We start from the raw sequence: 13,660 nt of genomic DNA on the forward strand, positions 1-13,660 counted from the left end.
GACACATGATTATGTAAGAATCATCTTCTGGTGGAAGATGAGAATAAGATCATATAGAGGATCACTGAATTGCCAATTACGTTCAGTTGCAATCAGTTAAAATAGCACATTTACAGTTACAATAAGAATTGTTTGACCCCCGTTGCAAGTTAGGTTTATTAGCAACATTTACAAACTTTCAGCTGTCTACAGTCAAACTAGACCCGTTTAAACAGCTCAAAACAACTAATAGAACAAGTGCTTTCTTCAAATTCAACACAGTTATTATTCAACCCCCTGAATAGAATGCAAAAGCTCACATTTGCAAATTAGGTGGCAAATCAAGGGCTTCATGTGTTGCATCAGGCATGCTTGAGATAAAACACATCAAATACTGGCTAGGGGTTTGTTGATTGTGACGTTTAATTGTATGTTCGATTATTTATAGATTATTTATGTTACCGTTACTTATTCATTCACTCCTTTCATATATTGTGGTCATATTGCTGCTACCTTTTTTAATTTTTCTACTTTTCCTATCTGTGTCTACCCTTCTTGTATTTTATTATCTTGCTTATTCAATATTGCTCTTTGGGTGTAACTGGCACAATGTTGGTAATGCGAATTACAAATTCTCCTGTATCCTGTAGAAATATGGCAAATACTTCAGGAGAATTGTCCAGCAAGTTCAGTAAAGAAGAGGTCATCTCCTTCACAAACAAGGAAAAGGATACAAAAAGATCAATTAATGATGAATGTTCCTAGAAAGTTAATGGAACGCTGGCTATACCACCTGGTAGTAACAGAAGAGGGAAGCTATCACCAGCTGCCACTAAATTCAGGAGGCAGGTGGTCAAAAACCCCTAAGTGACTGGTAAACCCCTGCAGCAAGATTTGGTGGCAGCAGGCACTGAGGTTTCAGTCCGCACAGTAAGGTGCAAACTAAGCTAAGCGCTAAAGGTGCAGCTTGGAAGCGTAACTGTAGGAGACTATTCATTAGGCTACATGACACCCACATAATATGATTGTGTAAACCTATGCAAACCTAAACATTTGTCTCTTTCTGGGGTCAAATGGCATCAAAACCAACAAAAGTGACTTTTATGACAACGGCCATTCGTTGGATTAGGCTTTTATAAATGTTTATGTAGGTTTTTATCAGTTGTCATGAAAAGCTTATGTAAGGGTCATGTAGTATTATGAAACTGTTACCAACCTTTCTTTTACTGTATGCTTTCCTTGATTTTGCCTGAAGAAAAGAAGATTTCAGCTTTCGTCTCCATGGCAGAACCTCCACTGCTTTAAGAAATGTCATGTGTGCGTTTACATACTACATACTACCTTCCTTTACCCATTAAACACCTCTTTACCTTTGGATATGATATGTTGTCCTCCAGGCTCGAACATTTGAGGGTCGCTTAGCGGAGCTGAACGCCCAGCTGGCACGCTCTCAGCTGTGGGGTCAGCAGCAACTAGCTGCCTTGCAGTCCAGAGAGGAGGAGGTTGTGGTCCTGAAGGTGGAGATGGCCTCCCTTAGAGAGAACTACCACTCTAAAGTAGCTCAGGTGAGCTAAGCACATACATGCACAGCAGTATGTACACACAACATATATAAGCTTAATGTTTATCCAGTTCTTTGCAGTACTGGTGTTGCAGAAGATGCAAATGAGACCTTTATGTAATTTTTTTATTTTACATTTTATAAATGCGTCAAAGGAACAGTCTGCCGACTAATCAAATAAATGTATCACCTACCCTAGACACAGCCGATGCGCCAAAACATTGTTTTTTTTTGTTTTTTTTTTACTATTTTTAAAATACTGCAATTTATATTGTAATATTTAGCAATATACTTCTGAAACAAATTCTGCTCACACAGGCCCAGAATTTCAACCTATTTACATGGCGATTCCTCCTATCATATTTGCCACTCTGTCTCTCTGCAGGTGGAGGCCTTACACACTCAGATGGACTCAATAGAGCAGAGCTACAGTGTAGCCCTGGCTGAAGTGGAGGTGCTGCGGCAGGCTTTGGGGGACGCTCGCTGTGACAGCTCCCGCCTGCACCGAGAAAGCGAGTTGGTGGTGACCAATGTGAACCAGTGGGTGAAGGAGCAAAAGTAAGACCACTTAACCAGTGGGACCACTTCTCCTGTGTTCAACAGATATTCTTTAGCACAAGCTGTTGCTCTGTAAGTGAGGCAAGACAGGGCTTGATTTTGTGCACCTGCACATTAAGTAATATGTACAGTTTCAGTGGTGTTTTTACTGAATGCACTCTATTACTGTATAAATGCAGACTGGTGACAAGTAATAGGAAACCGTCATAAAGTGTTGCAAGTGTTAATAAGCTAATGGGCTGCCACAAGCCACTAAAACAGCTTTAGTGTGTCTTAGCTTTGAACTCTAGAATATGTAGTAAAGATAGAACTTCATTGTCCCTAAAGATATTCCCTCAATTTTCAGTTTTGCTGATGGTGCTGGACTGTCAGCTGAGGAACATCTGCTCTTCTGTTTTTGTTCACATATCAAACAAATTCATGAGCATCCACAATGCACAAAGCAGTCCTACTAGTTCCTACTGCAGCCCTCTTTCAGGAACACTGTTTCCCCACTCATTTATTCAGGTTTTGTCACCCGTCTGTAGATTCCCAGTAACTATTTGTGTATCCAAGATCAGTCATCTCAAATGCTTACCTCTCACATTAAATATTGGTGGCTAGATCATGTCTACCTGACACAGTGCATGTCAGTGCACTGTATTGTAACATCTGCACCCTACTTCCTCTCTTAGGCAGACGAATGAGAAGCTTGGAATCAAAATCAAAGACCAGAGCAAAAAGATTATCCATCTCACCGCTGAGAAAGAGTAAGCTCTGGAAAATACTTTCATTAGTATTCATTCTAGATAAGAGTGTGTGTGTGTCAGGCTTACACAGTAGATCGTTTGTTAATTGTTAGCAATGATAGTGGTCTTTGCAGGAGTGATATCACCAAAGACTGGATATGCCCTGTAAGCCTCTAATCCCAGAAATCAGTCACCTTGCGTGTTCTAGGTGTTAGTAACATAGTTAGTAACTATGATCGAGCAATGAATGCCTGTGGGGTGTGTGACGGGATTCATGGATTGAGAAGATAGGGGCAGTGGTGGCTCAGCGGTTAGAGGGCCGGGCTATTGATAACAGGGTTGTGGGTTTGATTCCTGGGCTCGGCAAGCTGCCACTGTTTACCCTCTCTGCTCCCCAGGCGCTGAAGTTGGCTGCCTTCCGCTCTGGGTGTGTGTGTACTCACTGCCCCTAGTTCACTAGTGTGTGTTGTGATTGCATTTAGCCGAAGTGTGAAGGACATTGCTGAATTTGCAGGTGTATGAAAGCATACAGGCCAACTAGCAGTGGTAAAAATCCCGGTCTACAGAAAGGTTGCGTCATTCTCAAGCAGAAGTGAGCAAAGGTCACACTGTCTCGGGCACAGTTTAGTCTTTCGGCCACAACTGATGAGTCAGCTTAGATTCTTCAACCTCTGTAACCATGCTGTAGGCATAGAACTCCATTGCTTCTAAAGATATTCCCTGAATTTTCAGTTTTGCTGGTGATGCTGGAGAGTCAGCTGAGGAGCATCTGCTCTTCTGTTTTTCACAGCATCCACAATTACTGATCACTGTTGGAACAGTCCTGATGCCTTTCTTACATTTAATTTATAAAGGCAGATCTGTTCCTACTGCAGCCCTGCTGAAGTTCCTGCCATCTGGTTGCAGTACGGAAACCCTCTTTCAGAGACACTGTAGAACTTTTGGCCTTTTGATCCAAAATTGAGGTCAGCTGGGCCTGCTCAGCATTTGCATACACACCACAAATATTGTGTCATGCAGTAGAACTGTCTAGAACTATATTATACTAGAATTTCCTGTACACTGGGATTTTTGCCACTCCTGGTTGACCCGAATGACCTTACTCTTTCATACACCTGCATATTTAGCTACTTCCTTCACACTATGGCCTTTGGCTCAAGCAAATGCATTCACTGTTTTTTGCCAATCATTGACATCTGCTTTGTGACCCATTTTCAACACATCAAACAAGACATTCACTGCACTGCACCACTTCTTTTTAATCTATGAATCCTATCATTTTTCTCCAAAGTAGTCAGAGCTTCTCAGTTCATTACAACCACCTAAAGTTAATTCCTGAGTCCCGTTGTTTAGCTTAAGTAGTTGGTAAATACTAGGCTTTATTTTACTAGACTGATTCTTCTTCTCCCCCTTCTATTCTAGCCATTGTGGGCGTCTGTTAGCTAATGTAACAGAATTGGTCATTAGCATTCTCCTCCAAGCATGTTAAGGTGTCCGATGATCGTGGGCTTGTGGCAGGTCAGAGAGATGCAGTTGGTTAATCTCAGAGGAAGCACGTGCCAGTGTTTGTTTTTGAAGCTGTGCCACTTCCGTTAAGCATTCACTAAAGTGTATCTGGAAGCCTGTGCATGAGCCACAGTCATGTGAAAAAGTTAGGACACTCCATGGAAAACTTTGTCTTTTTCAATATATTTTAACATCTGGACATCACTTAGACAACATTGGGAGATGTAATAACTGAACATATAAAACTGAAGAAATGTTAAAAAATAATTTGTAAAAATAATTAATAAAAATACTTTTTTCCTGTGAGGAAAAGGTTTTGAAACATCCACATTTATTACTACTTCACCTGCCTAAATATAAAAAAATCAGATTCACCACATCAGCTGCATCAGATGATTAGAACATCATTACAGAGGATATTTAGAGGAGCCTGTCTTACTTAAGCCTCAGACATTTACTTTACTGTAATTTTGCTCTTATAAGTGTTATTACCATGGTGAGATCGAAAGATCTCTCTGAGGCCTTCCAAAAAAGGTGAGGCAGATGAGCCTGGGAAGGGATTTAAAAATCTCAGAACACATAGAAATCAGCCGCTCCACTGTCTGCACAGTAATTTACAAGTGCAACAACTAAGTTTAGTCCAACAGCAGACCATAAAATGTGTAAAGAAGTCTCCAATAATCCTAAAATGTCATCACAGGATCTACAGTTAGCTCTTGCCACAGCGGAACAGCAATATACGTTGAGTATATCATCAACCATCAGAAAGAGACCACACATGTTTGATTTTCATGGAGCAAGGAGGAAACCCTTGCTGCCAAACATCAGAGTAAGACTAAAGTTTTCCAGAGAACTAGACCAGAGAACTTGGTCCCTAGACCAGGACATCTGGGACCATGTACTTTTTACAAATGCATCCAAAGTTGACCATACACACCATTTGAGCACAAGAACCCATATCAGCTATGAAGCATGGAGGTGGAGATGGCATGTTTTTTCAGCCAATGTTTTCCCTCACACAAGATTTTTATTAATGACCTTTTACAAATGATTTTGCAAAGACATTTCTTCTGTTTTACGTGTTTAGTAATGTTACCTGTCTCTTAATATTGTTTAAATGAAAGTTTTCATGGGGTGTCCTAAATATTTCACATGACCATCTAATGCTGGTGTAGTGTAGTGGATAACATCGCCCTCCCTGTGGCACACTAGGGTTCGATATCATCCTTGGGCAAGCCCATCCTTTGGCAAGACTCCTAATGCTCCAAATTCCAATGCATTCATCTACCTGTGTCCTTATATAATTCAAATATAAGTCAGTCTGGATGAGAAAATTAGCCAAATGCCATAAATGTTCTGTCTTTTTCCAGTCATCTGCAGGAGACTGTGGAGAAGCTGCAGGCAGAGATCAGGAAGCTGAAAGCAGAGTTGGATGAGCGAAGGATAGAGGCAGAGAGATGCAAGGTGCATTTCCATAATTTTACTGCACTGAGCAGCTAAGCACACTTTTCCACAGTGCTGAGAGGTTCATGGAAAGGTCATACATGTGTTACAGGTCTATCAAGCACAGAGCGTGAGTGACCAGAGGAGCGCCTTAGCTCAGCTGCACAACCATCAGCCCTCTGCACCGTGAGTACTCATACCAGCATGACGCTTCTGGAGATGACTCTAAAAGAGCGCTGATTACTGACAGTGTGCAGACACTTTGTGCCAGTAGGGGTGGCCAGTTTAGCAAATGAACCAAGGAGAAACTGTTAAAATTAACATATGACCAGCTCAGTATGAACTGCTATTTCCCGTACATTATAATTATAATTATATTATAATAAGTGTATTATTCTTTGTTGTAGGTTCAAATGCGGTCTTTGAGGGTGATACAATAAATTTCTAGCAGTGTCAGAAATAATTTAGATAATATATAGTCTATATAATATATATTCTATATATAACGTAATTTGTTGCTGTGAGAACAGTAGAGTGTATTTGCTGCCCTATGTTTATTTTTAATGAACTCTGAGTGAACTGTGAGTTTATCAGTTACTAACTGTGTTAGTGGGTTAGCATCATTAACTACAGCTGAAGTGTAATACTTATATTATCTTATTACTTATTACTGCATTAGTCATATACCCTGGAGAAGTCCAAAGCTTTACTTTAGATTTATCTTCTCTGTTCGTAATGTTTAGTTCATTATACACATTTACAGCAATTCTATAATTATGTTCTTCATATTTCAGAATATGAAGAACCAGGCCAGGCTGGCCCAAAAACTAGAAGTCCATCAGTCAGCTCTTACTGGACCACCTCTGTTGGTGTCTTTAAATGGCAAACCAAAACATTGCACTGTTTAAAAACCCCAGCAGTGGATGTTTTTGTATTTGCTTTTTTTAATACTTCTAATACTCAGATAAGCAATCAAATTCCGACTATCAGCATGTTTATTTGAATGCCCGTGACCTATTCCCTGTAATGAAAGACATTGTGCTCCTCCTGAACCGAGGAGCGGCTGTACCAGTGCATGACACATCTGTAAGAATTCTCCAGCTCTATCTCACACCCCCCCCCCTTCTCCTTCTCACCCACTCTCTTCCTAAGTGATAACCAGGATGGCCTAATGAGATGAGATTGGGATGATATTTCTATCAGCCGTGGTGAAAAGGTGTGTGCTAGTTAGAGTGGGTCTCAGTGTCACTTTTAGCCGGCTCACTCCGTAAGGCCTGTCCTCTCAATGATGCGGCTCTGTGGGCACAGGCGTATCTTCTCTAATAGGGTGTGATATGATTTTCCGATGGGAAATTGGAACTGGAAAGTTTGGAGGAACTTTTTTTTTCCAGGCATGGTAAGAGGCAGCGCTGCGAATGAGCCTCCTCCATCAGCTAGGCCATGTCTCCGGTCTCCCCTCTGTGTTTGTTCTTATGACCCGTTGCCAGGCTCAGTGACTGCAGCTGCCGAAGGTTCCTGTCTTTCCTCTCCACGCTGCACCCTTCACACACCATCTTTTTTCCCCACAAGCCTCAGACAGCGCAGCCTTAGCCGTGTTGATGTCAGTACTGGAGTCACACTGACCTGCTGAGGAAAAGTGCTGCACTTTACTGTACTTTAGTGAGTTGCACTATTTGCAGAGTTTTAGGCAACGAGAAGTTGACAGGAAGGGCTACTGGAGCAGTGAGTGCATAATTGCCCCAGAGATCATGGCTCTCTTGACTAATCACCCAGAGAGCTTGTTTGTGTGTGTGTGTGTGTGTGTGTGTGTGAGAGAGAGAGAGAGGGAGAGAAAATGGGAGCTAGAGAAACCTAGAAAACTCGAAACCACTGGAAAGGCTGAAATGTCTGTGTAATTAAATGAAGCTCAACTGATGTTCCAGGACATGCAGAAAGCCTCATGGCCTGTAAGTGGTGAAAAAGAGAGGGCAAGAGAGCAAAGAGGCAGTAAATGTTCTGTAGATATTGGCCAAAGGCCTCGTGCTGCAGCACACCCGTGCCAATATCTTCAGTATAGCCCTACCTTGAGTCTTATTTCAATTATACCCCAGTCCTGACAATCCTGGTATTTAGCAGGATTATCTCTGACAATGAAGACACAAAAACATGAACAAGAACGTTTATCTTCAGTTTAGTGCTGCCGCATTGAGGGGCAGCTCTCTGGTCTCCACCTCATAGACTGGTTTCTCCTCGTTCGTGCTTGGTAAGCTTGGTTAGTTTAGATGAAAGACGTGCCTTCACCACAGTGTTGAACATCAGGAAGCTGCTTCAAATACAGAAATGGGACATCTATCAAAACCACCACTCTGCAGCTGGCAGCACATAGAGACAGACCTTCATTGTTAGTGATGGGTTTTGTTGGGTTTGCTGTTGCTACTGGCTTACATGCTGTTATATTGATGCCAGTGTTTTTTCATTCTGTGATCTGACACTCACTGGCAGTTCTGATCAGGTAGTAGGTCTAGATTTTTAAAGCATTTCAGTATGAATAACCTGCAATAATATCTAAATATATATATTGAGTAATTTGTATTAGTATTAAAATACATGGTTAGTTATTGATAGACAGGAGCTTTAAGCTATTCCCTCCCTTTAGTCCTTCTGTTTCAACATCTGCCACCTACATCTACACACACTGACAATAGTATCACGCTAAATGATGGGGCGAGGAGGGGCCAACCTATCCACCCAGAGGGAACAAGGCCCATTATTCTCTCTAGGACTTCCGACCATGGGTGGCTGTGCCATCACCAGGGATCAAAACAGTGCATTTAATGCGCGCTTTCTCTGGTCGGCTATTCTCTGAATAACCTAGCTTTTGGCATTTTTAGCCTCGCTTCCATGTTCTTAAGAAGTGGCAGTTGTGTGAAGCTTCAAAAGGGGAGTTGGGTGTATGTACATTTTGGGGGCATGACTTAAGACTGTTACAGAATAGTTTTGGGGTTTTGGAATTGGCCCATTTGCCACCTCTGTTTTGGTATGTTAAACTTTCTTCTGGGTGAAGAGACAGTGGTTAAGGTTTGGGGCTCAGGTTTGTCACTTCCGAACTCTCATTATTCAACTACGCCAAGAAAAATAAAATTTTCTATCCAAGGACATCTTTAAGTAACAGAAGTCAGGAATCGCATGTTAAAACACTGGAGTTTAATTGGCTTAAGTCGCTATTAATAATACTTAGATGTTTTATCTAATAAAAATAGGCTTTATTAACATAAACAGTATTTGAGATAATCATTAGCAGCCCTGATTCTGATTCAGCAAAGAGAAGGTTCAGTCAGATCCCCTGTGCCTCCTTGCTGTAAGCGATATGGAGAGTGCGTGGGCAGCTTTGAGTGCTCTGTTCTTAAATGTAGGACTTTAGATTTTAGGAAATGAAGGACATTACTGACAACACATAGTAATAACAGATGCATCCGAGATGGATTTGCCAGCAGCGTATTGTGCAGCTGAGAGGTAAACGCCATATCACTTTATGTTTCTTCATAAGCGTCATTGGGATGGATGTTTTATCACTGTTTTCTTGAGCTGCGGGCCCTTTTTTTCCTAATGCACCCGTTTTTAAAGAGAAATAAAGGAAAATTGCTTTTGTGAGACGCGCTTCTTTCCGAAACCTCGCTATTCATTAGCACTTTGCCATTTCCAGTTCACTTGCCGCAGCGTCCCCTGACTGATAGAAAGCCTGCCATGTTTATTTGGATATCAGGGAATGAAATATTCATATTGTACGCTTTTCCAAGCAGAAGTTTTCTAGATGCGGCGTAAATGGTACTTGGGATTAGATTTTCACAGCAGATTGCTGTTATTAAAGGGGAGGGAAAAAAGAGAGGGGGCAGAACCCAGCAGCCATCTTCCTGGGAGGCAATCTATTTCTTTTCACGCAGGGCTGGAGCGGCCGGGTGGCTTTTAATGCACTGGAGCAAAAATGCTTTGGTCTGCAACCTTTCACGCCTTCACCTCCTTTTATGTGATTGAATACTTAATAACTTTGACTTGCCTGTGAAAGATGTGCCATGGGGGCCTGTCGGGCTGTCTGTCCCCCATGCCTGCATGTAGAGAACAGGCATGACCGCTCAGGAACCGCCCATGCGCTGGACACTCGCCTGTATGTCCGGCTGTGGTCCTGCTTCACCTGTTTGTCCCTGACTTTTAATGACTCACTTTATTCAAAACCAGATAAATGCTGGATGAAAATGACCTTCTGTGTCCCTCTGTCTTCCCCACGCTCTTGCTTTTTCTCTCTGTCCCTCATTCACTATCTCTGCATCGTTTACTATCTCTCTCTTTTATTATCTCTCTTGTTAACTATCTGTCTTTGTCTCTTGTTTACTGTCTCTGTCTCTTGTTTACTGTCTCTGTCTCAATTGCTCTCTGTCCTCTGTCACATTTACTATCTATCTCTGTCTCTTGTTTATTATCTCTGTCTCTTGTTTACTATCTCTGTCTCTTGTTTATTATTTCTGTCTCTTGTTTACTATCTCTGTCTCTCGTTTATCATCTCTATCTTTCATTTACTGTCTCTGTCTCTTGTTTACTATCTCTGTCTCTCGTTTACTATCTCTGTCTCTTGTTTACTCTTTGTCACTCGTTTATTATCTATCTGTGTCTTTCGTTTACTATCTGTCTCTCGTTTACTATCGATTGCTGTCTCTTGTTTACTTTGTGTCTTCTGTCTTTTGATTACAATCTGTCTTCTGTCTCTCGTTTACTATCTGTCTTTGTCTCTTGTTTACTATCTGTCTCTTGTTTACTTTCTCTTTCTTGATTATATTTCTCTAATTTGCTATCTGTCTCTGTCTCTTGTTTACTGTCTTTCTGTCTTTTGTTTGCGGTCTCTTTGTCTCTTGTTTACTGTCTGTCTTGGTGTCTTGTTTACTGTCTTTCTCTGTCTGTCGTTTACTATCTGTCTCTGTGTCTCTTGTGTCATTTTTGTTTCACCCGTTCATCTTTTTTTTTTTTTTACCTTCTGGGATCTTTATTTTCATTTTCCTTTCCCTTTTCCTCTTTATTATGGTTATCCTCGTCCTTTTCTTCTTCATTCATCTTTTTTTCCCCTCTCCTTCTCATTTTCTCTTTCTGATGTTTTATGTAATTCTTTCTTTCTGTCATTCACTGTCTCGCAGTGTGCAATGTGTACCTTTCTGTTTATCCCTTCTCTTTCATTCACTGTCTTTATCTGTTTCACTCGTTCTTTGTTTCTTGTTCCTGTCTTTCTCTTTGTTGATTTGTCTTTCATTTCCACCCTTCCTCTTATTCTGTCTATATTTCTCCCCTTTCTCTTTATTACTCTCCCTTTCTTTCTTTCTTTTACTCTCCCTCTCTCTCTCCCTCTCTCTCTCTGATTCATGTGGCGCTCGTTAGTGCGTATGCAGCTTCGTGCCAATGTGACCCAGCCTAATTGTGCAGCATGCTCATTTGCTCTCTCTGCGTGATGTGGCGATTGCTTATTTATTCTCCTCAGGGCTCCTCGCGCACATTAAAATGATTGACTCATTTCATTCGGGGCACATTTATCAAGCTTTATTTGATAAGCTCACTTCCCTAGGTATCCACAGTCGCCTTATTCTCTCGCTCAAAACTTATAATGTGTACCGCTGCGGATTGTTATTCATACTTCTGATTGCTTCTGTGGCTAATTCTGCGCGTCTGAATAATTTTGCATGCGCGAACCTGTTTATCCCAGCGGAATTAACCGGCACAAAAGGGCACGCATTAGTGAGGCTGCTGGAGTATCCAACGAGGCCATTGTGTATGCAAAGCTGCCAGATAGGACGACAAGTTCGGAAACAAGAGACTGTGACCGTTTAGGGTGTATTCTCTCTCTCACTTTCTCTCTCACTCTCTCTCTTTTAAATGAGGAAGGAAATTTACATGCAGCCAGAGACCTTCAGGGCTGAAGAAAATTATGCTTAGTTTTGTTAATAAGCTGGATTTTCCTCTCCAAGAGGAAAAAAATCCTGATGAGCAGACTGTGCTAGAGAGAGCTCATTAAACCTACAGAAGCTGGAGCCGCTCTCTGAAAGTGGCCTTTGACCTTTTTCACTTGCACCCAGCAGTGATATGGCCTTGTCTGCTCTCAGAGATAGACTGTGTTGCGGGGAGGTAGAGAAGAAGAGCAGGCTAGGAGAGGAGGCAGCCAGTGCTGGAAGAGACGACAGGACAGTAAAGGTTAGGCCAACGTGAAGCTTAATACTGACATGCAGCTCCAGAGGTATTTATATTGTTGCTAATGTAGGAATGGACAACAGAATAGTAGTGGACAAACTACACCATATGGACAAAAGTATTGGGACACCTACACATTACACCTACATGAGCTTTGAGGAAGGCATATTATGGTGATGATTATTATTATTGTGACATTATTATGGAGTTGGTTCCCCTTTTACAGCTGTACCAGCTTCCAGGCTCCTGGGAAGGCCTCCTACAAGATTTTGAGCGTATCTGTGAGAAGTTTTGCCCATTTATCCAGAAGAGCATTTGTGAGTTCAGACACTGATGTTGGATGAGAGAGCCTGGTTCGCAATCTCTGTTCTAGTTCATCTCAAAGGTGTTCACACCAGACTCACCCAACCATGCCTTTATGTACACTGCTTTGTGCACTAGGGCAGAGTCATGCTGGAACATAAAAGGGCCTTCCCCAAACTGATTTCACAAAGTTGGAAGCATACAGTTATCCAAAATGTCTTGGTACACTGAAGCATACCTCCAGTGGATCAAAGTGGATCTAAGGTATGGCTCTCATGGCATTTGAGAGTGCCAGACTGACAGAACACGTTTCCATTGCTCCAGAGTCAAGTGAGGGTGTGTTCCATCCAACACTTGGCATTGTGCATGGTGATGTAAGGCTTACATGTGGCTGCTTGGCCATGGAAACCCAGGCTATTAAGCTCCTCCACAGCTTTTGTGCTGATGTTAATGTCAGAGGAGGTTTGGAACTCTGCAGTTATTGAGTCAGCAAAGCTTTGTCGACTTTTAAACACTATGCATCTCAGCACTCAGCGACCCCACCCATTCTTTCACTTATGTTTGTAAAGGCAGACTGCATGACTAGGTGATTGATTTTATACACCTGTGGCAACAGGACTAAATAAAATACAAACACCTAAATTCAATGATTAAGAAGAGTGTGCCAATACCTTTGTCCATATAGTGTATATGAGAAAAGTTTAATTGGTTATAATGTGTGGAGAGTTGGGAAGATATTAAGCTATTACGGTTGCTAATAGGCTATTAGACTATTATTAGGCTTGGCGATATAGTGGTCTAGTTGGACATTGGCAGTGATTGACCCAATGCCAAAGCAAAAAAACTATACTCACCCACATTTAGAATATTGATAGCTTGTAAATGTCACATGTAAATGTCATAAAACTGCTGTCAGGTCAGCACAACACTCACTGGTTTTCGGTGGTTCTACCAGTTTGGTTCTATAAGGAGCCAGGGTTGTAATAGAGATGTGTGAATATGAAGAACCTTTAAATTGGTGAAGTATCTTTAAATCAAGCGAAGGTGTTTTAGGCCTTTTAAAGGTTCTTCACACTTGCAACCCTATAGCATTATCCCTCCTCGACCAGACTTTACAGTTGATACCGTGCAGTCAGGCAGGTAACGTTCTTCTGGCATTCACAGAACCCAAACACGTCCATCAGACTCCACAGAACATGTTTCCACTGCTTCGGAGTTTTCGAAATACTTTTGTTTTCATAATTGGTTTATTGGTCTGGCTTTGTAACTTGTTCATTTTCTCCTGTTCAGGCTGAATATTCTGCACATTGCATTTTTCTGTGTACCATTAAAAAGGGAGGAAGCCACCCAAAACCAAATAGTGTATGGGAGTATAGCAGTA

The 13,660-nt window shown here is 41.6% G+C and overlaps 1 protein-coding gene across 8 annotated transcripts in view; it reads left to right on the forward strand.

Moving 5' to 3' along the window:
* Positions 1-13,660, forward strand: part of pmfbp1 (polyamine modulated factor 1 binding protein 1) — a 235,203-nt gene that overhangs the window by 220,092 nt on the left and 1,451 nt on the right. For all 8 annotated transcript variants that reach the window (XM_072660358.1, XM_072660363.1, XM_072660366.1 and 5 more), the window contains 5 exons: positions 1,377-1,544; positions 1,926-2,098; positions 2,773-2,847; positions 5,703-5,796; positions 5,888-5,961. In XM_072660358.1, coding sequence (XP_072516459.1) covers positions 1,377-1,544; positions 1,926-2,098; positions 2,773-2,847; positions 5,703-5,796; positions 5,888-5,961 — 584 coding nt within the window. The remainder of the gene's footprint in view (positions 1-1,376; positions 1,545-1,925; positions 2,099-2,772; positions 2,848-5,702; positions 5,797-5,887; positions 5,962-13,660) is intronic.

This window comes from Salminus brasiliensis, chromosome 17, assembly GCF_030463535.1.
Source record: "Salminus brasiliensis chromosome 17, fSalBra1.hap2, whole genome shotgun sequence".
Taxonomy (NCBI): Eukaryota; Metazoa; Chordata; class Actinopteri; order Characiformes; family Bryconidae; genus Salminus; species Salminus brasiliensis.